Genomic DNA, 23,299 nt, shown 5'->3' with positions numbered 1-23,299 from the left:
GGTAGCCAATTTCTCGGGTTATTATCAGTCAGATAATCTTTTCTTCAGTAAAATTTTAATTTTAGCCAAAGCTAAATTTAATACAGTCAAAGCTCAGGCAAAATAAGCAAATGTATTTGTATAGCATGGTATAGTTGAGGAAGTGTGTTCCTATCTTTTGTTATATTTGTCTTTACATTTTTAATATTATTATTCACACACACATTTTAATAGAAACTGAAGCTCACTTCTTTGCCATTAAGGTAGAAAGTGAGACTTTTATACCTAATCTTCCTCCCTTGTGATCTACTGGTGTTCTTTAGCTAGTCTCCCAAGCAGTACTTTTGATATGAAGTACTATTTTAAAAACTTGATTAATTTTTCCCGTAAGACTGAATTCCAGTTTGGGGAGGAGCTTCCATGTGTTTTAAAATAACTTTTCTTCCTTTGCATTAGCTTGAACACACCACCTGGAACTAAAATTAAGCTCTCGGGCATTGTTGACATAAAAAATGGATTCCTGCTCTTGAATGACTCCAATACCACAGTTCTTGGTGGAGAAGTAGAACACCTTATTGACAAGTGGGAGTTACAAAGAGTAAGTATAAACTAAAAATGGTTTCTGTTTTAAAATATTACATGCTTTTTATTTCATTCCGTTATTTTAGGGAGCTGTTTATTTAGAGCTCTTTTCTTAGTGAGTCCTTTTGTAGCTAGGATTTCAAGCATGAACCATTAGTACCAAGCCAAAGTATGAATTGTTTTAAGACATTGAGAATATTTATTTTAATTGAATGAGCTTCCATTTTATAAACTGTAGCAATCTGATCTCTATAAATAACTAGAAAGAAAATCACCTTTATCAATATGATTTTTTGCTTGCAAATTTTAATTCTAAGAATTTCATTCTAAATGTAATATTTTTTCTTAGTCTTATGTACTTTTTTATGATAATGGGGTTTGAATTTTGGTGCTCTAAACTGCTTGAGCCACACTTCCAGCCTCACTTTCTGGTGGAAATTTTTGAGATAGGGTGTCCCTTTTTGGCCAGGAGTGTTGCTGGGCACATGCCTGGGCATGGGCTGCCTCTCGCAGGCTTCACAGTAGCAAAGATGACAAGTATACATCACCACATCCAGCTCCTAATAATTGAGAAGAGATTTTTCAGAGTTTCTGCCTAGGCTCACCTCAAAACTGCTGTTCTGTTTTCAGCTTCCCAAATATCTGGGATTACAAGTGTAAGCCATGGCACCTGGCCTTTTTTTTTTTTTAAGGCTATATGCTTTCAAATGAAATCCTTTTGTCTAAAGTATTATCTCTGACTTTCCTAATTGTTGAGGAGATCTGTTTTTCCACTAAGAACTGCCTGATAAAGTTTTTCTGAAAATTGTGTGTGAATGTGTGCTTTGGTCAGGAAAGATGAGGAAAGAATTCCTAAAATAATAAGATACTTTATATTCTCTAGTCTGCAACAAGTTAGAGAAGGCCCTTTCCTGTTTCTTACAATAATCTACTCAAAGCAGTAGATTCCTGATGCTTTATAAACATTGTCAGTATATTTTTATGGAAGAATGATTTTTTTTTTTCACAGAGCTTGTCAAAACACAATAGAAGTAATATTGGGACTGAAGGTGGACCACCTCCTTTTGTGCCTTTTGGACAGGTAATGACTTTCATGTTGGCAGATGAACTTAAATAGCATAAAGTATTTTTCATTGTATTTAAACTGTGATTAGTTTAGTGCTGAGCCGTTTATTTAGAAGTTATAAGGAAATACAAAGTTGAAGGAATTTAACAATTTTGTTACTTCAAAGACTGAACCAATGAACAGCCATATCTGAAGAAAAACTTCCAAGTAATTAAGATATGGTAAGGCAAAGGACTTTTTATGAGAAAATTATATTTGTATTTCCCTATGTAGTTGTACAAAAGGTTTACTATTCAGCATGTCAGTTTATAAGTCCTTTGCATCCTGACTGATGTCTCTCCCTTCATCATTCTCCCCCATCCCTCCCAACCCAACCCAACCCTTCTCTTCAGTTAGAGAAAGGGCTTTGTAATATGGAAAATCAGAAAGTAAGAAGACAAAAGTATGTTACAATTTTCCAAGATTTGAGGCTTCTGCCTTGATTCAAATACATGTCTGGCCAGAGACTTCATTTTATTTCCAGTTGGTGTTTTTCTTTTCTACCACACAAGTACCAATTCTTATCCTGTGTAAACGAAAAGTTTTCTGTCTATTTTTTAGCTCCTTTGCTGAGAAGTTCTGCTTCATAGCAGCCAATATGTGTGTCTTCTCAGTGTGCTCAGCATGCATGAAGCTGCAGTCCCAACCATCTCTTCTAGCCCATCCTTGCTTTAGCCCTGGCAAGTCCATGAGCAGCCCTGTGCCAGCTTGCTCTTTTACTCAGGGTGCCACCAAAATGTCATACTCAATCTGCTTTGTATTTGTTCTTTAATATTCTTTGAGAGATGCCTGAAAGTGAAGATGGTTTGGGGGTGTAAAGGTAGGAAAGAATGCTGTCTTTCAATAACCAAGTGTAGTTTTTATTCTAAAATAAATTTAGTATGAAAAAAAGGTATCTGGATTAAAAGATGAGGTAGAATCAGTTGATTGACATCTCTGAAAGCCCTGTGTTTAAGGTCTGCTCTGAATTAAATTGGAGTCATTCTTGTATCATGGAAATTTTGAAATTATTTTTAAAATGTATTTTTTCCTTTATTTTGGAACAAGAGACAGTTGAGAAAAAGGAGATTTGAGGTCCCATATGTGGCCTAAGATGATATTCTCTCAATAAAATTAAAAAAATGAGCCCAGTGAAACAAGGAACAAAACATTACTCTATCTGTCTGTCTCTCTCTCTATATATAAAACATATTTGAAAATAACATATTTGAAAGTAATAAGTGAGATATTTGAAAGAATTTCCCTGAAGAATTTTAATGATAGTATTTCTCTTTAATAAATTACTTCAGGCATTAAAAATGATTTGTTTTTGGAAAGACTTATGATTTATTTTCATGAACTTGGAGTATGCTGTATAGCTTTTGGGGGATTAAGAAGTTTCATTAGTATAATTTTATGACATTCTTTCTGAAACTTTCTTGTGTAGCATATTGCAATGTTCTTCATAGGTAAAGATAGATGATACTAGTTTTGTATTATTATCAATAACATGTTGCTGAAAATTTGAATTGCACAAAACTGTATGACAAGTTTAGGAAGATTTCCTTTACCTTCTTGCTATTGAAATAAGAAAAGTTTTTTTTCTTTAAAAATAGGGTTTTTACTAGTAGAACTGGAAATGAGAGCACAGTTCATAGCTGTTTTTAGGCAAGGATTTCTTAATTTATTTTATGAGACTAAAAATCAAAACTTAAAACACCAAAAAAACCAAGCAATAGTACCTACTTGGGAGGCTGAGAATGGGATGATCTCTGTTCAAGGCCACATGGGTTAAAAAAGGTTGTGAGACACCCTCCCTCGCCTCCTCCCCCCCCCCCCTTTTCAATCTATAGTTGGGGGCAGTGGCACATGCTGTCATCTCAAGCTGAGATTGGAAGTTCATGGTTCCAAGACAGCTCAGGCAGAACAGTTTGTGAGAGACTGTCCCCATGGAGGGAAGCCAGTGATACTGTGATCTCAGAAATGATGACAGTAGCTCTGTTAGGGCTCAGGCAGGTTTCTGGATGGGAGCAAGATCCTGTCGTAAAAATAACCACTGGAAAATGGGCCTGGAGGTGGTATTATGCTAGCCTAGCAAGCACAAGGTCCTGAATTCAAATTGCTGTACTGCCTAGAGAAAAAAGGAGAAACCAGCATCAACCATAAGTATTTTATTGTTATTGAGACAAGTGTTTTTAGCTTTTAGTTTGTGAATTCATAGATACTTACATGCATGTACATTAATAACAGTGTGGAAATTGAAGTCTTTTACAAAATCAGAGTTTTGTATATTAGTTTACTTATTGGAGTTGAAAGCTATTTTAGTTATTACCTTAAAATGAAACTTCCTTGTTCTGTACATGACATGAAGTCACACTCTGGTTTAGATGACCTCATCTTTGTACAGCTTTTAAATTAATTTACTGGTTACATGTATTTGATATTCATTTTTATGTTTTTGTATATCTATGGGATGGAATTTGTTTTTATGGACTCCCAGCTTTTTAAAAGAAATCATAGAGTCTAATGAAAACTTTAATGTTTTTTAGAATTACAGAATTATTTTTACTTATTTTCCAGAAGTGTATATCGCATGCCCAGGTGGATAGCAGAGAACTTGATCGAAGAAAGACTCTGCAAGTTACGATGCCTGTCAAGACTACGAACGATAATGATGAATTTGAAAAGCAAAGGACTGCTGCCATTGCTGAAGTTGCAAAGAGCAAAGAAGTGAGAAGTTAAATTGTTGTAAATATTTCTTCTTATCATCATGATCTATTTGAATTTCTTGTGGTCATTACTGTCTTCCCATATAGCCTGACTACTGCAACAAGTCCTTTAGATTTTTCTTCTTGCATATTCTTAAGGTAGAGGAAAACCTTAGTTAGGCTGGTTACCACTTTCATGATTTCCCCTGGAATAATTGTTTCTAAAGAATAAGTTCTGAGGAATGAGTGAAAATCAGAGATATATCAGTGGGTTACAATTATTTTTGTCAGTTTTCTTTGCTAGTTTTATTTATTGTAAAAATGTTTATCTTTGGATTTTATGCATATTTATCTACAAATACACTGTCTTATATACTTTCCATCTGTGCTTCATTCAAGATTCTCTTAAAGTTGTTTTGAATCTCTTGCTTACTTGTAATATTTCCTTTATTATGTTGGTTTTTAAATATTGTTAAGAATTTTAGTTTATAAGATACTTGCTTAGATGGATTTTTCCTAACCATTGAGATTGAAATGGTTTCCTTGGCTCAAAACATGTAATAAGGGGCCAGATATGGTGGTTTGGAGCTGTATTCCCAGATACTCAGGGGAAAAGCAGTTGTGAAAATGCTGTTGGCATCAAAGGAAGAGCACTTTTGGAGTGACAACATATAAATTCTGGAAATGTATTTAATTTGGAACATGTCAGGGCCAGCCTTTTCAGGTAGCTGTATTTCAGTATAATAAGGAAAATAGTAATTGCTGTCTGTAATCTTCTCCAGGTTTGTGTTTCTTCTCTTTTTTTATAAAAAAAAAATTGGTGGGTCTTGAACTCAGGGCTTGGGTACTGTCCCTGAACCTCTTCGTGCTTAAAGTTAGCACTCTAAACTTGAGCCAGTGTTACTTCCAGTTTTTGAGTGGTTAATTGAAGAGTCTCCTGGAGACTTTTCTGTCTGGTCTGGCTTTGAACTGCTGTCCTCAAATGTTAGCCTCCTAAGTAGCTAGGATTACAGGCATGACCTACTGGCTCCCAGCTTCGCCTCTTTTTTTGATGAAAAATCTGAAGCTAAATGACAGGTAAAAATTAAATGATTTTCCTGAGAACAAGAGGTAGTAACAGGCTGAGAAGGTATTGGGACAGCCAGCTTTGTCTAGCTAGTCCAGAGCCTAATTGTGTAACTGTGTTGCCTCCCATCCAATAAACTTTGCATCACATATGACCACCTTTTCAAATACATTTTTGCTGAAGTTCCACAAATCAAAATTTGTATATACAGAGACTTAGGTCTGTGTAGATCAGGTTTTAACTTGGATATGGCTTAACTTTGATAAGAATTGAATTTAAATAATGTAGTATATCAGTTTCTTATTAGAGATATTTAATATGTTGTCCATTAGTGGTCATCTAACATGATTTTTCAGATACTTTTAATATAATATGATCCTTAATTATGTAGATTCTGCTTTATAACTTTAGTTTGAAATAATTTTCCTGTTACATAAATTTATATCCAAGATATTTTCCTATTATAGCCTTTTTAAAACATAAATAATGTTATCTCCAATTAAAATCAAGTTTTAACTTCTTCCATCTCTTTTAATGCTTTCTGAACTGTATAAAATACCGTATGGCCAAAAAATTTGATAATGTAAAAATAACTATACCTTTCCCAACTGGTATTCTCTATAGTGTAATGGTTTTCAGAAAACAAAAATGAAATTAAATCAAATCTTCAAATGTATTGATGTACATAGTTATTTATGGAAGTCAGACAAAACTAGAAAAAAGACATAAGCTTTTCTATGTGGTTGATAAGGAATGATATATTATGTAATTAATATGAATAGTAAGTTAGTAAAGAACGTTTTAATTCAGTTTTTCAAATTATATTGTCAGCTTTTTGTTTGTTTGTTTTGTTTTGTTTTCCTCGCTTATGGGGTTTTAAACTCTGAGTTCTTCAGCTCAAGGTGAGCGCTGTACCACTTGAGCCACAGCAGCACTTCTGGTTTTTCTGGTATCAGCTTATTTTCTAAAGCTGTGGAACCATATTTCTAGACCATGGGCTAACTTAACTGATTGGAATCAGGTTTGGTGCCTTTTGGGATAAGCATGCCTTTTAACTGGATTTAGAATGCAGGTCTTGAGGCATCACTCAAACATCTTATCAAAAAATAATTTAACATCTAACATTATAATACATATCACTGTGCATTTGAGTGACCAGCATTCGAGTGACTTAGAGATTATAATCATGTGAAATATTTTTTTTTTAATTTTATTTTATTTTATTTGAGAACATACTGTACAGAGGGGTTACAATTCATGTGAAATATTTTTATAATCCTTTCCTTTACATGTGAAAAGAAGATATGGCTAATAAATATCTGTGACCTTTTCTTTAATGACATTGTTATTTCATTTTTTTCATGTCAAACACACTTAAGAGGTGTAATTAAATGCTAATTTTTAATAATATTCCAGCTCTTGAGCTATTTTAATATGCTGTTTACTTACACCCTTTTTATTTTCTCTTATCTAAAGACCAAGACATTTGGAGGAGGTGGAGGTGGTGTTCGAGGTAACCTCAATATGGGTTCTGTTGGGAACCGAAATAGGGAAGTTTTACAGAAAGAAAAGTCATCCAAAGCAGAGGGGAAACATGAAGGTGTCTATAGAGAACTGGTAAGATATAAAACCAGCTACAAACTGGCTTGTTTTTTTTTTTATTGTGAAAATACCGTACAGAGGGGTTACAATTACATGGGCAAGGTAATGAGTACATTTCTTATCAAGCATTGTTGCCTCCTCCCTTTGTTTCCCCTTCCCATCCCTTCCCATCTCCCCCCCCCCCCCCCCCCAAGTTGTAAAGTTCGTTTTTTGGCATAACGTCTTGTACATCTCATTGTTGCAATGGGACCACCTGTAATAGCTTTAGTCTTTGCCTATTTTCCTTTGCAATTTTAGGGAAGTGCTATGTAAATTACATTCCCTTCCTTAATTGGAGAAAGCTCACAATTTTCCTTTTTTTGTTTTTAATCATGACAATTTTTCTTTGGGTACCTTTTCAGCCTTGTTTTCAACAAGCTTATTCTAATATATCTTTTAAAAAGTTCTCTTTTTGGTTAACACATGTTGTAGAACTTGCTCAGTGAGTCCTGAGTTCACAGTCCTCATGTAGAACATATTAGAGTATTAGTATTAAAAAACAGCAAGTGAATGCTGTATCAGTATGGCATTGATTTGAGATAAAATTTTGAGTTAAGGGCTGGGAGGGTGGCTCAGTGGTAGAGTGCTTGCCTTGCAAGCATGAGGCCCTGGGTTCGATTCCTCAGCACCACATAAGCAGAAAAAGCTGGAAGTGGCACTGTGGTTCAAGTGGTAGAGCGCTAGCCTTGAGCTGAAGAGCTGAGGGACAGCACCCAGGCCCAGAGTTCAGGCCCCGGGACCAGCAGAAAAAAAAAAAAAATTTGAGTTAAAAGTCAGTAAACAGTTAAACTTACCCTTTATTTATGGACTGTCAGCATAGCTTCCTCTTCATTCCTTGCAGGTTGATGAGAAGGCACTGAAGCACATAACAGAAATGGGCTTCAGTAAGGAAGCATCCAGGCAAGCCCTCATGGATAATGGCAACAACTTAGAAGCAGCACTGAATGTACTTCTTAACAGCAATAAACAGAAGCCTGTTGTGGGTCCTCCTCCAAGAGGTATCACTTATTAAAGTAATGTGCCAGAGAGCATTGCTTGCTTTTCAGAGTATTGTTTGTTATCAGCAAAGGCTGAGTGTTACTGCTGTTAGGGATAACTTCATGTAATATTGTAGTGAGTAGAAGTATGAATTTTGAGACCTTAATGCATTCAAGGGTACTTACTGGGGTCTTTATAAAAACTACATTTAACACTGACTTCCTTACCGGTTATTATGAGTAATAGAGAACTGATTCTATTATTTCTAGCACTGCGCCACTTTTATGAAGGGTTGTATATACATAACCTTATTTTAAATTAACATCAAAGAACTTTTACTTTGTGTTATTCTTTAGTCATTGCATAGATAAAGCTGTATGCTTTTTTTGAAGGTTGGATTCTGTATTCATTAAAAATATCTGGTTAAAAGAAAAAAATTTTCAGATAATATTTTATTAATTAGTGGTTTATGTGAACCAATTCAAACTTCTGGATAGACCACATTAGAAGAGTAACGATATTTTACTCACTAGTAATTTAAAAAGTATCGTAAATACTTTTAAAATACTTTTTAAATTATAGAAATAGTAGAATACATAGTTAAAAAAAAAAGGAAAAATACACTCAGAGACCTACTAAAAGATTTCTATTTTATGGATATCCCTATAAACTTTTTAAAGAGATGAGTGATTTGTACCATTCCTTCAAATAAAGAAATTTGGTACCTAAAAAAAAAAAAAAGATGAGTGATAGAGCTAACCCTTATCTGTAAGTTTTGAATTTATATTGTTTCATCCAGTGGACAAAACCATTTTTTTTCCTAAAAATAGTTTTTTGTTGTGTTGGGGTGGTAAAAGAAAGAATGTTTTATAGTGGTTTTTTTTTTCCTTCAGTGACTTTTGGACAAATTAAAAGTCCTAAACTCTGAAAAAATTTTGCTGATTTAGTGTTCTTTTGTATGTTTCTTCTTTTGTATTTGCTTTTCAATATGCGAATGTATGTTTACGCTTATACATTTTAAGGCAGAGGAAAAGGCAGGGGTCGAGGAAGATCTGAAGATGAAGATGACCTGGGGAATGCAAGACCTTCAGCACCAAGCACGTTATTTGACTTTTTAGAATCTAAAATGGGAACTTTGAATGTGGAAGGTAAGATAATTTAAAAAATAGATTTTGTTTGAAAAGACTCTCATTTGATATTATACAAAATGACTTACTAAAAACAACCATCACATATATGATCATGCCTGTGTTCTGAGAACTCGTTTAGAAGTTTATTTAGAGGGCTGGGAAGGTGGCTCAGTGGTAAAGCGCTTGCCTTGCATGCTTGAGGCCCTGGGTTCAATTCCTCAGCACCTATAAGCAAAAAAAAAGCTGGAAGTGGTGCTGTGGTTCAAGTGGTAGAGCGCTAGCCTTGAGCTGAAGAGCTGAGGGGCAGCGCCCAGGCTCAGAGTTCAGGCCCATGACTGGACCCAAAATTAAAAAACAAACAAACAAACAAACAAAGAAGTTTATTTAGAGAATTTCCTGGTTGACAAAAGCACAGAAGAAAATTTTAGATACTACATTCTGGAAACATAAAAGTCAGCTTCTTTTACTCTCTAAATATATGATGAATTATATCACCAAACTACTTTTAATAGGTTTACCAATATGAACAGATTGGGTTTCTGGAAAACTTAGTATTCTATGATCTCTGTTGATTATAAAATTGATCTTTCTCTTTTTGTCCACATATATATTGCATGTAAATGTTCAATAAGTGAATATGCTTTCACAGTGGAATGTAGTTTTGATAGGATATCCTTTATTTAACATAAAGACTGAAAAGCGAAGTAACTATGTTATGTATGCATCACTTTCATAAACACGGAATATGGTAAATATTTTCTTTAAAAGAAATGTACTCATTATCTTGCCCATGTAATTGTAACCCCTCTGTACAGTATTTTCACAATAAATAAAAATTTAAAAAAAAACTTCTTTTATTGTAAATGTGATGTGCAGAAGGGTTACATAAGTCAGGATTGAATTTTTTTTTTTTTGAATAATGTCACCCCCGCCCTCATTTTTTCCCAGTTTTTTTTCCTTCTAACCTCTCTCTTTGAAATACACTTTTAATTCAGGTTTTCCAGCTTTCTTTTTGAATCCAATCAAATAAGCTTGGAAGGGAAATGCTTCTATTACAAATGTTAAACGTCAGAGATCATGAAAATTGCTAGATTGTGTAGAAAGGCATTGCATTATTTGAAAAAAACACATTTGATATAAATGAAATTTATCATCAGTAACATACAATAGCTTATTTTTTTGGTTATGAAGCATGATAAATTAATTTTCTTTTGTTGGAAAATGAATTACCACAAAGTATATAAATGTAGCTTTATCATCTCATGAATTTTATTAGAATTTCAGTGGAAATTGTGATCTACCCTCTGAGGCTTAAGGTCCTCTGACATTCTCACTAGTTTAAAGCAGAATTCAGTTTCTTACAGATATAGGATTGAAGTTTTTTCTTTCCTGCTTGATTCTGGCTGGAGATTGCTTTCAACTCCTAAGGGCGATCCCAGGTATTTGCCTCATGGACAGTATTTATGGAGTATTTTCTTCTAGAAGGCCAGCAGGAGAATCTCTGCTGCAACCCCATAGCCATTCTACTCCTTTCTGACTATGACTTCTTGATTTTTTTGCTCTAACCTCCTTTTATGGCATCCCATTCAGATCTCCCTTGATTCCATTCATCCTCATCCTCCCACAATTCTACTTGATTCTGAATGTTTTAATTGAACTGATTAATAGTATTTGATATTAGTAACTCATGTATGACTTTCCATTGGGAAACCAAATGTTATTATATTTTATAAGTATGCCAGAGCATATTTGATTTTATAGTCAAATAACTTCTGCTAAGCCATTATTTTGTTTAGCATACTTTTTTGTTTACACTAAGTAAATGATAAAATACAGTAAATGACAAAGTTCTTTTTAATGAACATTCATGTATGTCTTTATTTGTGGATTATTTTGTCTCACAAACTGGACAATAAGCTTTTTAGTATATTTGTAACCTGTAATAATGTTTAGTCCTTTAATGTTTTAATGTCAAAATAGGACATTAAGAAATGTTTTAATCAGATTCTGAATTGGATTACAAACTATAAGATGAAGGTCTATTATTTCTAGCAGGTATACATAAGTGATTATTAAATGATCTCCATATATTGTAAAAAAATGACAGAATATTTTATGGTAGACAAAAATGCTAAAAAGTTGAAAATGATCCAATTAGAGAAGAGTTTCATAAGAAACAGAAATATGACTCGACATGCTTACTTATATAATATTGGAGGGAAAGAAATAATAAACAAGGAAGTGTGCTTTCATATTTAAGGATTAAAGAGCAGTAAGGAATACAGTGAGCTCCACAAAGCCATGTCTTCATCTTCTGTTGTTCCGTATGGGGAAAATAAGTTATGAGAATATAAAAAAAAGATTATTAATGATTTTTAATACCATAGTTGTATGAATTCTAGTGGTTACAAATAAGCTTTAATTTTAAAAATTGTTTTTATAGCAGCAATGTTAATTCACTGTAGAAAGTGCTAGAAAGTGGTTGTGTTAATATTAATATTATAGCCTAGGGTTTATTCTTCACCAATCACTCTGTGAGGAGAAATATAGTAGCAAACAATACAGTTCAGAAATCTTACTGTAGCAGGGCAGAGATTGGAGCAGTTCTGCTGTGCCAATGATTTGCCAGTCATCAAGGTACATCAGGTGTCTGAGTCATTCTCAGTAGGGTTTGGGGGAGATAGATGGTCCTCCCAGAAGTGAAATCTGAGTGGAGACCTGAGGAGAAGCCAGAGGAAAGATGAGACATGTTCAGGCACTGCAGACATGGATGTGTTTGACAGCATGACAAATTGAAAATGCTCAGAACCAGTCTTAGCACTTTTACTAGAAAACAAAGCTCTGTGTAGGGCGACTGTTAGTAACTGATTGGAAAAAAAAAAGGTAAGCCTTCAGATAAGGACATTACAGAATATTTATAAAGGAAAAAGAAATTAAAATCTTATTATTTAGATTATAGGTGTGAATTTATGATATATCCACATTCTTCCAATATGTTCACAAGAAATAGAAAGGAGAAGATTGAACCAAGTTACCCAAACAGATACATTAATATTTAATGGAGATTTCTCCAATTATTGTTTTCATTTAAAAAAAAAGATTTTTGTGGTAAACCTAAGCTGAATTCATGAGAAAAATACTGAAAACCACTCATGGTGATAAGTCCATATGTTTATTAGTATATAAGTGTAGTTTTGTTTGAGGAGATGTATAGAGGGAAGTTAATAGTGGAATTTGGAAACTCTTTGTTGGTTAATCCTAGCTGTAGCCCATGCTAGTTTTGTGCCTTGCTCAAGCCCCTTCAACTTCCTCACTTGGAAAATGCGGATGTTATTATAATTGCATCCTGAAGTAATAAGCTCATTTGACTTTTTAACATATGAAGGATTTTCCTGGACTAGATTTTTTTTTTCTTGAAGAACTAAAATCCTCTATACATACAAAGCCAAGTTGGGTCTTCTTTCTGTATTTGTGATTTTTTTTTTTCCCCCATCTGCTTTAGACCAGTATACATATTCTCATGAAAAACTTTTTATTTTTGCCTTCTGACTATCATAGATATCAATACCCTACCTGGAATAGTTTAAGCAAAGTTGTAGGTATGAAAAGTATACTCCAAATATCTATTCAGATCTCATTGATGATTAGTTAAAGCATTTTCATATTTGATTTATTTTGAAAACTGAATAATACCTTATTCTTCTCTGTTAAAGAATCATCAAGACTTCTATGTCTTAAAACTCCTGTGGGTGCTATGGGTCATATGCATTAAGTGTCCATATGGCGTACCCACAAGAAATCATCAACCTACTCTTTACATTCTCTAGTATGTGTCAGTGAAAATGTTAGTTTTAAATACATGCTTTTTGTTAAAAGCACTCATGGTCACCAAACTGAGTATGGTCACTAGTTTTCTCATTTCTCTGAATTACTGGACATAATAAATTATGTCAGCACAAATTAAACCTGACCGTTTTTCTTCTCTAAGGAAAAATTTTAAATTGAGTACAGTTGTCAAAATAAGTTGTCTTACATTTGCAAGGCATATATTCCTGAGAAATGTTTTTATTTTAATGTTTTTGGCTAGTGTTTGAATCTTCCATATTCAGAAATCTTTCTTTTCTGTCACAATAGATAGTTGAGATGTAAAATTTTCTTAGAAAATGATTTTCTAGTTTTTGAAAAGCCTGTTTAGATTGGCTTTTGGCTCCCAGTGTCTGTTGAGAACTTTGATGGTTTCTGTTTTTGTTGTTATTGGGCCATTTTGAACTGATCTGTGAACTATTTTATCACTAAGACTTATAAATGTCTCTTTTATTCCTGTTTGTTTTGACATTCATTGGATGCTAGAAATACATAGAGTGGGCTTAAGAAAGAAAGTGAGCAAGTGTATAATTTCATAGCTATTTCTGAGTTAGCAGCATGTATTTCTGTTTCACTAATGGTTTGGTAATGTTTGCTAAAATTGAAAAAGTAAATAGCTTTGTTGTAGGAGTATAGACATTAGATAACAAAGACATATGGATTTAGCCACCATTTTTTTCTTGCTTTACATCTGTTATGTGGTTAACTAGGAAAACTCTGTTAGGTAGGACTAAGATGGCAGAGAATTAAGATAATAAGGTGGGAAGATGGCACAAGATGTTAAAGTAGTAGTTTGATGATTTTGTATTAATGTAATAAGTTTAAGCATTAATGCAGAGTCTTTATTTTAATGTGTGTATGCTGTACCTTTACTTTTCAGAACCTAAGTCACAGCCACAACACCTTCATCAGGGACAGTACAGAATGTCAAACACTGAGCAAAATGGAGTAAAAGATAATAATCAGCCAAGACACTTTCCTCGAAATGATACCAGGCAAACAAGAAATGAAAAACCTCCTCGTTTTCAAAGAGACACACAAAACTTAAAGTCAGCTTTAGAAGTCAGTGGATTATCTAGAAATAGAGGTTCTGAAAGACTGAATACTTCAACGGGAGCTGAAGTGTGGGCTGAAGAGAGAATCAAGTGTGATAGACCATATTCTAGATATGATAGAACTAAAGATACTTCATATCCTTCAACATCTCAGCACAGTGATGGTGCTTTTAAAAAAAGAGATAACTCTATGCAAAGTAGACCAAGTAAAGGTCCATCTTATGGAGAGGCGAAAGAAAATCCACTTCCTCAAGAATCCATAGATTATAATAATCAAAAACGTGGCAAAAGAGAAAACTACACAGGTAACCCTGATCATTTTTATGACAGGAAATCACGAACAATAACTAATGAGGCTTTCAGTAGTGTAAAAGTTGAAAAACATTTTAATGTAAGTACTAATTATCAACATCCTGTCCGAAGTAATAATTTCATTGGTGTTCCAAATGGAGAGACCGACATGCCGCTGAGAGGAAGACGAGTAGGACCGATGCAGCCAGCAGGACCTGCCACCGTTGAACCCTATGATGATAAGATATTTTACAATAGTGGGCCTAAAAGAAGGTCTGGGCCAATTAAGCCAGAAAAAGTGCTAGAGTCATCTATTCCTATGGAGTATGCAAAAGTGTGGAAACCTGGAGATGAATGCTTTGCACTTTATTGGGAGGACAACAAGGTATGGATGCTGCGTGTTATGTGCTAATGTTACTAAGGGAAACACTCCGTTAGGACTTTGTAGAACACTCTCACTTTGGAAGTATGAATTTTAATCTATGCTTGTAACTGTTTAAAACCGTCAAGTATATTTAAAATATATAATTTATAAGGAAAAATGAAATATTTAATACTTTTGTAGGTGCTAGGACTGAATCTTTCCCATAAGATTTGGTCAAGTTGTAGAAGCATAGTACACCTTTATTTCTCTTAGCATTTGCTGCATTAGAACTGCGTGCTTTTACTTAAATGTCAGGGTTGGAACTGTTTCACCTGGTCACTAGGCAGGCTTGGAAAGCAGGTGCTGATGTTCTTTATGAGGTAAACTCTTACTCTCCCAACTCAGGCCACTTTCCAAAGTGAAGGAAACAGTTGAATTGGTTAGTGTAGGATTCCTTATATTTAGCTATTTCTCTCTCATTGTAAAGGCAAGAAAAAGTGAACTGGTTGTAAATCATTTTTTATCAAGGCAGCATTGTTGACCTGAGAGAGAATGCTCACTGTATCACATACTGTTAATTGTGCATATATATATATATATATATACACACACACACATATATGCACACACACTCTCCATATATATACGTATATATATACACACATATATATGTATATGTACACACACACATATACACGCTATCTATTTTATCTACCTATCTAAAATGGATAGATAAACAATCTTTTCTTTTTGGTTTGTACCCAGGGTATTGCATTTGCTAGGCAAGTGCTTTGCTACTTACTGAGCTGTTACATCCCAGCCTTCAAATGCTTTTGTGAAAGGTGAAGATAAAGATGGGAAAGTGTTTTCTATATGGGGCAATGTAAGATTGTTGATAAATAAAGCCAAAATAAGATATTGTTCATGTTTAACTTTTCAAAGACTTTGGCAAGTGATTTAGGCTTTCTATTAAAATACTGTAAGGATTATACTGTTAAATAGTAAAGGCAAAACTATACTAGTCAACTCTTACCAAGTCTAAAACCAATCTTAGGAACAAAGAATCTTCCTTTTTATTCTTTCTAGCTGACAATACAAAACACAAACACAACACACACACACACACCAGAATAATAGGACTAATTAACTGAAAATAAATGAAGCAAATGAAACAACAGAGTACTACACATAGTGAGATGATTGAATGAAGCAGAAAAGTTACTTCAATCAATTATTGACGGTTGAGAATTGATTATCTATAGAGGTTGTATAAGATGGTTCTGGCTGTGTGCATTTTAACAGTGCTTTAATTTAAACTGTAATTGTAAGAATCAGTGAAAATGGAATTTGTTTGCTACCTATGTCAAATATACTTAAAATAATGTCAAAAATATCTGAAAAACAGTACTTGACAGGATAGTATTCTTAGAGTATTACTGATTTTATAAAGTCATCCCATTTAAGTTGGTTTGTGTGCAGTTTTATAATGAAGTTCTTTGGACTCTAAATATATTAAACTAGTATCAGAAGTAAGATAAATATAACCTTTGGAGAAGATAGAACTAATTACTCTCTGAAGCCATCTACCATGGAGTTAGCTTTTAAAGAATAGACAGCTTTCTCATTTTTTAGCTAGACACAGGGATAAGAATTAAAGAAAAGGAATTAATTTGTCATTAAGAATTGTCATTAGAAAATTGTCATTAAGAAAATATAATCTTAATTGCATGACAAATGCTGGCTTAGAAGTGATCTTTCAATATAATCCGTTATTTAAAAAATTCTACATAAATGCAAAGGTGTAATGCCCTTGTGCCTCTAGTCAAATAATATATAATTATAGAATACATATAATGTATTAAAATATTATTTATTGAAATGAAAAAAAATTCCTCACAATACCCTGCTTTCTCTGTAATGCTATTTCCATAAAAGAGTGGAGAATTTGGGACAGTTCTCCTTCTTCTAGTCTACCAGTCTAGTTCAGCTCTTTCTCAGTATTATTTCAACCTCCAAATTGTTTGTTTACCTTCAATCTCATCCCTCTTAGACATGTGATCTGTATTCCCACCCCTGTGATACTGGTTTTGGACCAGTAGATTGAATTGAGATAGGTATGTAGCCCCTCCATGATCTGATTCTTTCTTGTGGGTTGAATGATCTCAAAGACTGGTGCTCCTCTCAAATTTATCTTTTTACATAGGCCATTTTTTTCTGAAAGATCATTTTACATAAGTCACTTTTTTCTAATTTTGAAGAATTAAATATATGGCATGTCTTATGGAGACAGAGTTTTTTAAAAGGGGCTTTAAAAAACTTGCCACTTTGTCAGAGCTATACTTTGGAGAGTCACAAATATAAGCCTTAAGTGCGACCTTACTCCTTCAGTAATCTAAGCATTCCAAATGAGTGCATCAACTTTAGAGTTTAGAGTTTGGAGTTTTAGTGCATCAACTTACTTGTTCTTCTAGGATACAATATCAGTATTTATCAAGTGGAACAACATAATTTGAAAAGATTATAATTGAAACTTACACTCTAAACAATTAGTAGAGCATACTAGTGTAAGGTTTCAAAACAGAGGAAGTAGAGGAGGACTGTATACCAGAGAACCCTAAGATAAGCAAAATTCTAATGTGATGTTTCTAAACTTATTTGCATTCCAGGCCTGGGTGGGAAACACAGCTTTCACTTTATATTTTTGTAATATGAGGTATACTAGTTACTACTTAAGTACATTAATATACTGTTCACAAACTCCTGGTATTCTTGACATAATATATATTTTTAGAAGGATGTGGAAAACATAATTATTGTCACCTGTAGCCTCTCCTGATACTGGCGAGCTTGTTAAGTGATACTTTTAGAATACAGAGTGTTAGTGGATCATCCTGTTGCCTTGAAGAAAATATTTAAGAAAACACTAACAGAAAATTCTCACTTCCATTCCACATTGACTAAACTATTTATAATTTCTATCAATAATTTCAATCGAGTGGATTGATATATATGGGAGAAGTACTTCAATCTGCCTACTCTCAATTACCATAAAGTAAAATTTAAAATTATACTTAGGTAAGGTCTTTATGTATTTGTTACTATATATCACTTTTCAGAACCAAGCAGTAAATGGATAAAAGTTGTGTTTCAGTTCTGAGTAATGCTTTTTTTTTTGACTATGCCACTTAAGTGTAATGTTCTTTCTTTGTTAACATTTTTGTCATGTATTTTTGTTGTAAAATCACTTATTTGTCATGTATTCTCATTAGTATATAAAATTTAGCCTCTCAATGTTAGTCAAAGTATTATCTAATGGTAAGATTTCTTAAAAAATGTTACATATTATAATTTTACATGTTAAGAAGTTGTATTTCCACCACATAATGCCTTAAGGACAACATTGATTGCCATATTTAAAACTTTTTGCCTCCTCAGTTTTACCGAGCAGAAGTTGAAGCCCTCCATTCTTCTGGTATGACGGCGGTTGTTAAATTCATTGATTATGGGAACTATGAAGAGGTGCTACTAAGCAATATCAAGCCTATTCAAACAGAAGCATGGGTACGTGATCCAAATTCTGTACAAAGACATAAGCTACTTTGAAGAAACTGTATAGATATAAAAGACTAGTTAAAGTGATAGGAACTTTGCAAGTGGAAAAAGTTTTTGAATTTGCTAAAAGCTGGCTACCCCTAAATGATTTTAATTTAATAATTATGCTGAACCAAAATAAAATGAATTAATTGGAAATTCCTTGATTGTATAATGTGTTATTATATTATGCTTTGGAATAAGTATCTTTATTTAAATTTACCAAAAGTGTTATGCATAAAATGGGGTTTTATGCATAATTCCTTTTTCCCAAAATATTAGTTTAAATTTGACTAAATTATGTCTAGTGATTATCAAATTTAGATACATATAAAAAATTTCAGATTATATGAGTTCATACTGCATCACCACACACACTTATGTACGTATGTATATGGTACAGAGTAATCATAACTATCTGTTTAATAATTATTTGAATAATTTTATTACCAACTATTTTTTAAAGATGTATGATAATATAGATGATGTAATTTAAAATTTCTTGTCCTCATAAATTCTATTTTATATAGGAGTTATTTACTTTATAGATAGGATTTCAACTACATTTAGGTAAAAACGAGTGTATAAGACATATTAGAAGTTTTATTAAATTGTTATTTTCTCATTCCCCTAATTTGTGGGAAGCTGTTAGCAAAAATTTAGGCTCAAAAATTCCTATTTCCCTAAAATATCAAAGTCTTCCAGAAAATTATATCATCTACACAAGTAGCTTTCATCTTTTTTTAAGAAAATATATTTTATTGTAAAGTTGCTGTACAGAGGGGTTAGTTTCATGAGTAAGATAATGAATACATTTCTTGTCAAACATTGACGCTTTCATCTTTGAAGTTATACACTTTTTCCTTATAAACTGATTTTAGTTTTGGTCTTTTAAAATCTCTACACTAGCCAGGTGCTGTTGGGTCATGCCTGTAATCCTAGCTACTCAGGAGGCTGGGATCTGAGGATCTTAGTTCAAAGCCAGCCCAGGCAGGAAAAGTCCCTGAGACTCTTATCTCCAATAAACGACCAGAAAACCGGAAGTGGCGCTGTGGCTCAAGTGGTAGAGCGCTTGCCTTGCGCTGAAGAGTTGAGGGACAGTGCCCAGGCCCAGAGGTCAAGCCCCACAACCACCACCACCACCACCACCACCACCAAAAAAAAAAAAAACTAGTGTAGAGACACTAGTTCCAGGGTCTCCAATATAAATAAAATAAATAAAGCAGCAACAACACAAAACCTAATAACAGAAATCATCTTTAGGGCCATAGATTTTTATTTTTCTGCCTTTTCAATCTAGAAAACGATCATTTTCTAAAATAATTTATTATTATTTTATGTTTTTAGTGTAATATTCGTGGTTTATATTTACTTAACATCTCATTTTCTTGTTCTCATTCTTTAAAGTTTTAAGTATTTTTTAGCCAAAACACTGAAATATCACTCATATTTAACTTATATCTTTTTAAGTTCATTTAACCATATTTACTTATGTCCTTATGACTGTTTTCTTTCTCTTTCTTCTACAAATATATTTTAGTGTTTTGATTGTGAAAGTGATTATTTGTTGGATCTGTATTTCTAGATGTTGAGTCCTGGTTTTTTTATTCATTATTTTTCTTAATCGTCAAAAGAAAATTCTTATATTGTTTTAATGTACTCTAGAAAGAAAAATTTTTTTTTCTTCCTTTCTTCTCTTTTTCTGCTATTCTAGGGTGACCAAAACCGAGGAGCAAATTTGTTATTCCTTGCTGTAGTGCTTCCATTTAAGAGGTGTTGGTACTGAGGTGTTAACTTTCTTTTGACAGTCAGTGGCTTTCCCAATCCCTCCCACCCCTGCCCCCATAACTAGTCTTTGTACTTCATCCTTTATATTAGATCTAGATAGGGTCTAGATAAGGTCAGATGTTCTAGCTTATTCAATGATTCTTTTCTGAACCACAATAATATTTTCTTATTCCTTCTACCTGTTTGAATATTCATCTATGCTTTATTTTTTCTGTTTTATTAAAGTGATGTGTTTTTCTATAGTCATTTGAAACATCTTGTAAGATGTTGAAAATATTTTACAGAAGCAATAAGGGTAGAATCACTAAATCTTTGGAGATATTACTATTTCTTCTACTTATAAACAAGTGAGGGCTGGGAAGGTGGCTCAGTAGTAGAGCGCTTGCCTTGCATGCCTGAGGCCCTGGGTTCGATTCCTCAGCACCACGTAAGCAAAAAGAAAAAAACCCAGAAGTGTCGCTGTGGCTCAAGTGGTAGAGCGCTAGCCTTGAGCTGAAGAGCTGAGGGACAGCGCCCAGGCCCAGAGTTCAGGCCCTACAACCGGACCCTCTCCCCCCCCCCAAAAAAAAAACAAGTGGTTCTCAAAGTTTTTTTCATGCATAAATTAATATAATAGACATTTTTTGATCATGTACATCATTGAGGAAAATATCAACCATTCTTCATTTGTGTGAATAACAAATCTCTTCTTGAAATATAGAGGCCACCTCTTTAACATTTCTTCATTTATCCATATTTTTAAAATATGTATGTTGCACATATACATAAAAAGCCCCAGGAGAAATACAGTCTATGTGGATGGATGTCTATTCATGCAATACAGTGTTAGAGTTGAACATATTTAGCTTCTGAAAGACTTAGTGTTATAGTCTATGAGCACTTTTTCTTTTTTGTAATTAGGGATTATAACAAAGTTACATTAATAAAAATGTATGAAATTATCAAAAGCAAAATATTTCATTGTACATTAAGGGTAATAACTACTTAATTAAAAACATAAGAGAAATTAAAGGGCTGCAAAAGGTTCAAGGAAGTTGTTAGAGGCCTTAGCACAATTACTTATTTATCATATGGATTGTGGGCTTTTAATTTTTTAACTCTTGCACTACATTAGTACTTTTTAAATTGTGAAGTAACATTATATCTTCTATTAAGGTTTATGTTTGTTATTGGAAAACCTCTTCAGCTTTCCCAAGTGATGATTTAGTGAATATTTTTTAAAGTAATATGCTAAATACCAAACAGCCTGAATATAAATCAAGTTTTTATAGGAATCAGTGGCTTGTATTGTTCATCAAAATTGTAAGGATAAATCATTAAATAAAAAGCATGAAATGTGAAGAGACTCATGATGAGTCTGTTGTATGGAAAATAAAAATAAGTTAACACTTTAAGTGTTAATGTTTTTCACTTGAGATTTAGGATGTATTTGACTATATCCATTTGTAAACCAAATGTATATTTTTCTCTTTTCCATGTGTATATACCTTTTTACATCCAGAACATTCTCAGGGATAATATTTTAGATGGACACATTATGTGTTCTGGTTATGATTAAATACTTTATTCCCTTCAAAATGATTTTAATGTTTGGTAAGTCATCCTTGGTTTTTGTTTTTAGCTAGATTTTCTTTAATTCTTTTTTCCACAGTATGATATTCTGGTTTTTAAGCCTTTATTTAGGGAACTTCCAGTTATACATCTGATACGAGATTTATAGGTCTTATAAACTGAATATATGCTCTCATTTTCCCAATTTAAGAAATGAGTTCTTGAAATATTGTAGGATTTTCCCAAAGTCAGTGAAAGTGTATGGAATAATAATTGAAAAAAAAAAACCAATATATTTTTCACCACTGTATGAGCAAACATTAGGAGCAAGAAAACTTGCTATTCGTGCTCTCTGAAAATCTTTTCCAAATTGCTTCTGTTTAACTCAGTAACTAATACCAGAAAACCCATAAGAAGATGCCATTGGCAAATTGGAAACACTGTAAAATACCTTGGCATTGCTGGGCAGATGAGCCTTTTATGATTGTGTATCCTTGCATTTGAATGGACTCTAAATGTGGGAAGACTGTCATGTCCTGGTTTTCTAAGCATATTCAGGATCTGGATTCTGTTGAGACTTTATTATAACAAATGCTTTAGAACATGCTTTCTTTTTTTAAAGTTATAGTATCTGTTTCTAGCTGCTAGAAAATGATCATGGTTCAGCTGTTGTTTCATAGAGGAAATTATGATTGTATAGATAATGGTTAGTAATGAGACCTTATCACACAATTGTGAGTGGTAATTCAGAAGCAATGGGGCTCACTCCTATCTGGAGTGTTTTCTGTAGTATATATTTTAAAATTTAAATTTCAGCAAATATATCTTGCACATTTCTTATAAAATCTATGATGTGCCAGGTAATATTTAGATGAGGGATATATTTAAAAACACAGAACACAAAAATCTATCATCTGCACATTTGATAAGAAAATTATAATTTCTGTGTAAAGGTGATAATTCCATTTTCACAAAAGTCTTTGTTTTTATTTCTTGAAACTTCAAAACAAAATCCTATGGAGAATGTCTTTCTATTTACTGGTTTTACTTTAAATAGTATATGTATATATTTTTTCCTATCTTACAGTGATAACATTTTTGTAGAAGAAAATATAATATGTTACATTTTAAAAATCAGAATCTTTCTGTGTTTCCTAGGCTAGCCTTAAACGTCTGGGCACAAATGATTTCCTTCCACAGTCTACCAGGTTACTGGAATTATTACAGGAATAAGGCACTGCAAGTGGCTTTATTTTAAAGTTAGTCAAGCATAACGGCACACACTTATAATCTCAGTATTCAGGAGCCTGAGATGAGCGCATGAATTCAAGTCTAGCTTTGGGCTATATAGTGGCTGCCAGACTTGCTTGAGCTACGTAGCTGACTTTGATTCCAAACTAATAAAATAAAGTAAAAAAGTAAACTTTGAACTATTTTTAAATAATAATTGTAGTCTATATAGTTTTCCATATTAGCATACTTTAAAAAACAGAAGTGTTCTCTATTTCAAAATTTGGAGTAACTGCACAATTGTTTTTTTTCTTCATATAAAAGAATTCTTAAAGCATATTTAAAACTTCTTTTCAGATTCAAATAACATTTTTAAAAAGTCATAAATTAATTTTTC

At 33.1% G+C, this 23,299-nt stretch overlaps 1 protein-coding gene across 4 annotated transcripts in view; it reads left to right on the top strand.

The window, feature by feature from the left end:
* Tdrd3 (tudor domain containing 3) overlaps window positions 1–23,299 on the top strand; it is a 108,399-nt gene that overhangs the window by 57,401 nt on the left and 27,699 nt on the right. For all 4 annotated transcript variants that reach the window (XR_006148251.1, XM_042685542.1, XM_042685541.1 and 1 more), the window contains exons 5-12: window positions 436–577; window positions 1,571–1,642; window positions 4,226–4,375; window positions 6,896–7,036; window positions 7,902–8,058; window positions 9,061–9,186; window positions 13,913–14,763; window positions 18,178–18,303. Coding sequence is in view for 3 of the 4 variants with exons in the window: in XM_042685542.1 (XP_042541476.1) it covers window positions 436–577; window positions 1,571–1,642; window positions 4,226–4,375; window positions 6,896–7,036; window positions 7,902–8,058; window positions 9,061–9,186; window positions 13,913–14,763; window positions 18,178–18,303 (1,765 nt within the window). In the remaining variant the exon portion in view is untranslated. The remainder of the gene's footprint in view (window positions 1–435; window positions 578–1,570; window positions 1,643–4,225; window positions 4,376–6,895; window positions 7,037–7,901; window positions 8,059–9,060; window positions 9,187–13,912; window positions 14,764–18,177; window positions 18,304–23,299) is intronic.

The sequence above is a fragment of the Dipodomys spectabilis genome, unplaced genomic scaffold (genome assembly GCF_019054845.1).
Source record: "Dipodomys spectabilis isolate Male_0828 unplaced genomic scaffold, ASM1905484v1 ptg000095l, whole genome shotgun sequence".
In the NCBI taxonomy this organism is placed as follows: domain Eukaryota; kingdom Metazoa; phylum Chordata; class Mammalia; order Rodentia; family Heteromyidae; genus Dipodomys; species Dipodomys spectabilis.
This window is presented reverse-complemented; position numbering and strand designations above follow the sequence as displayed.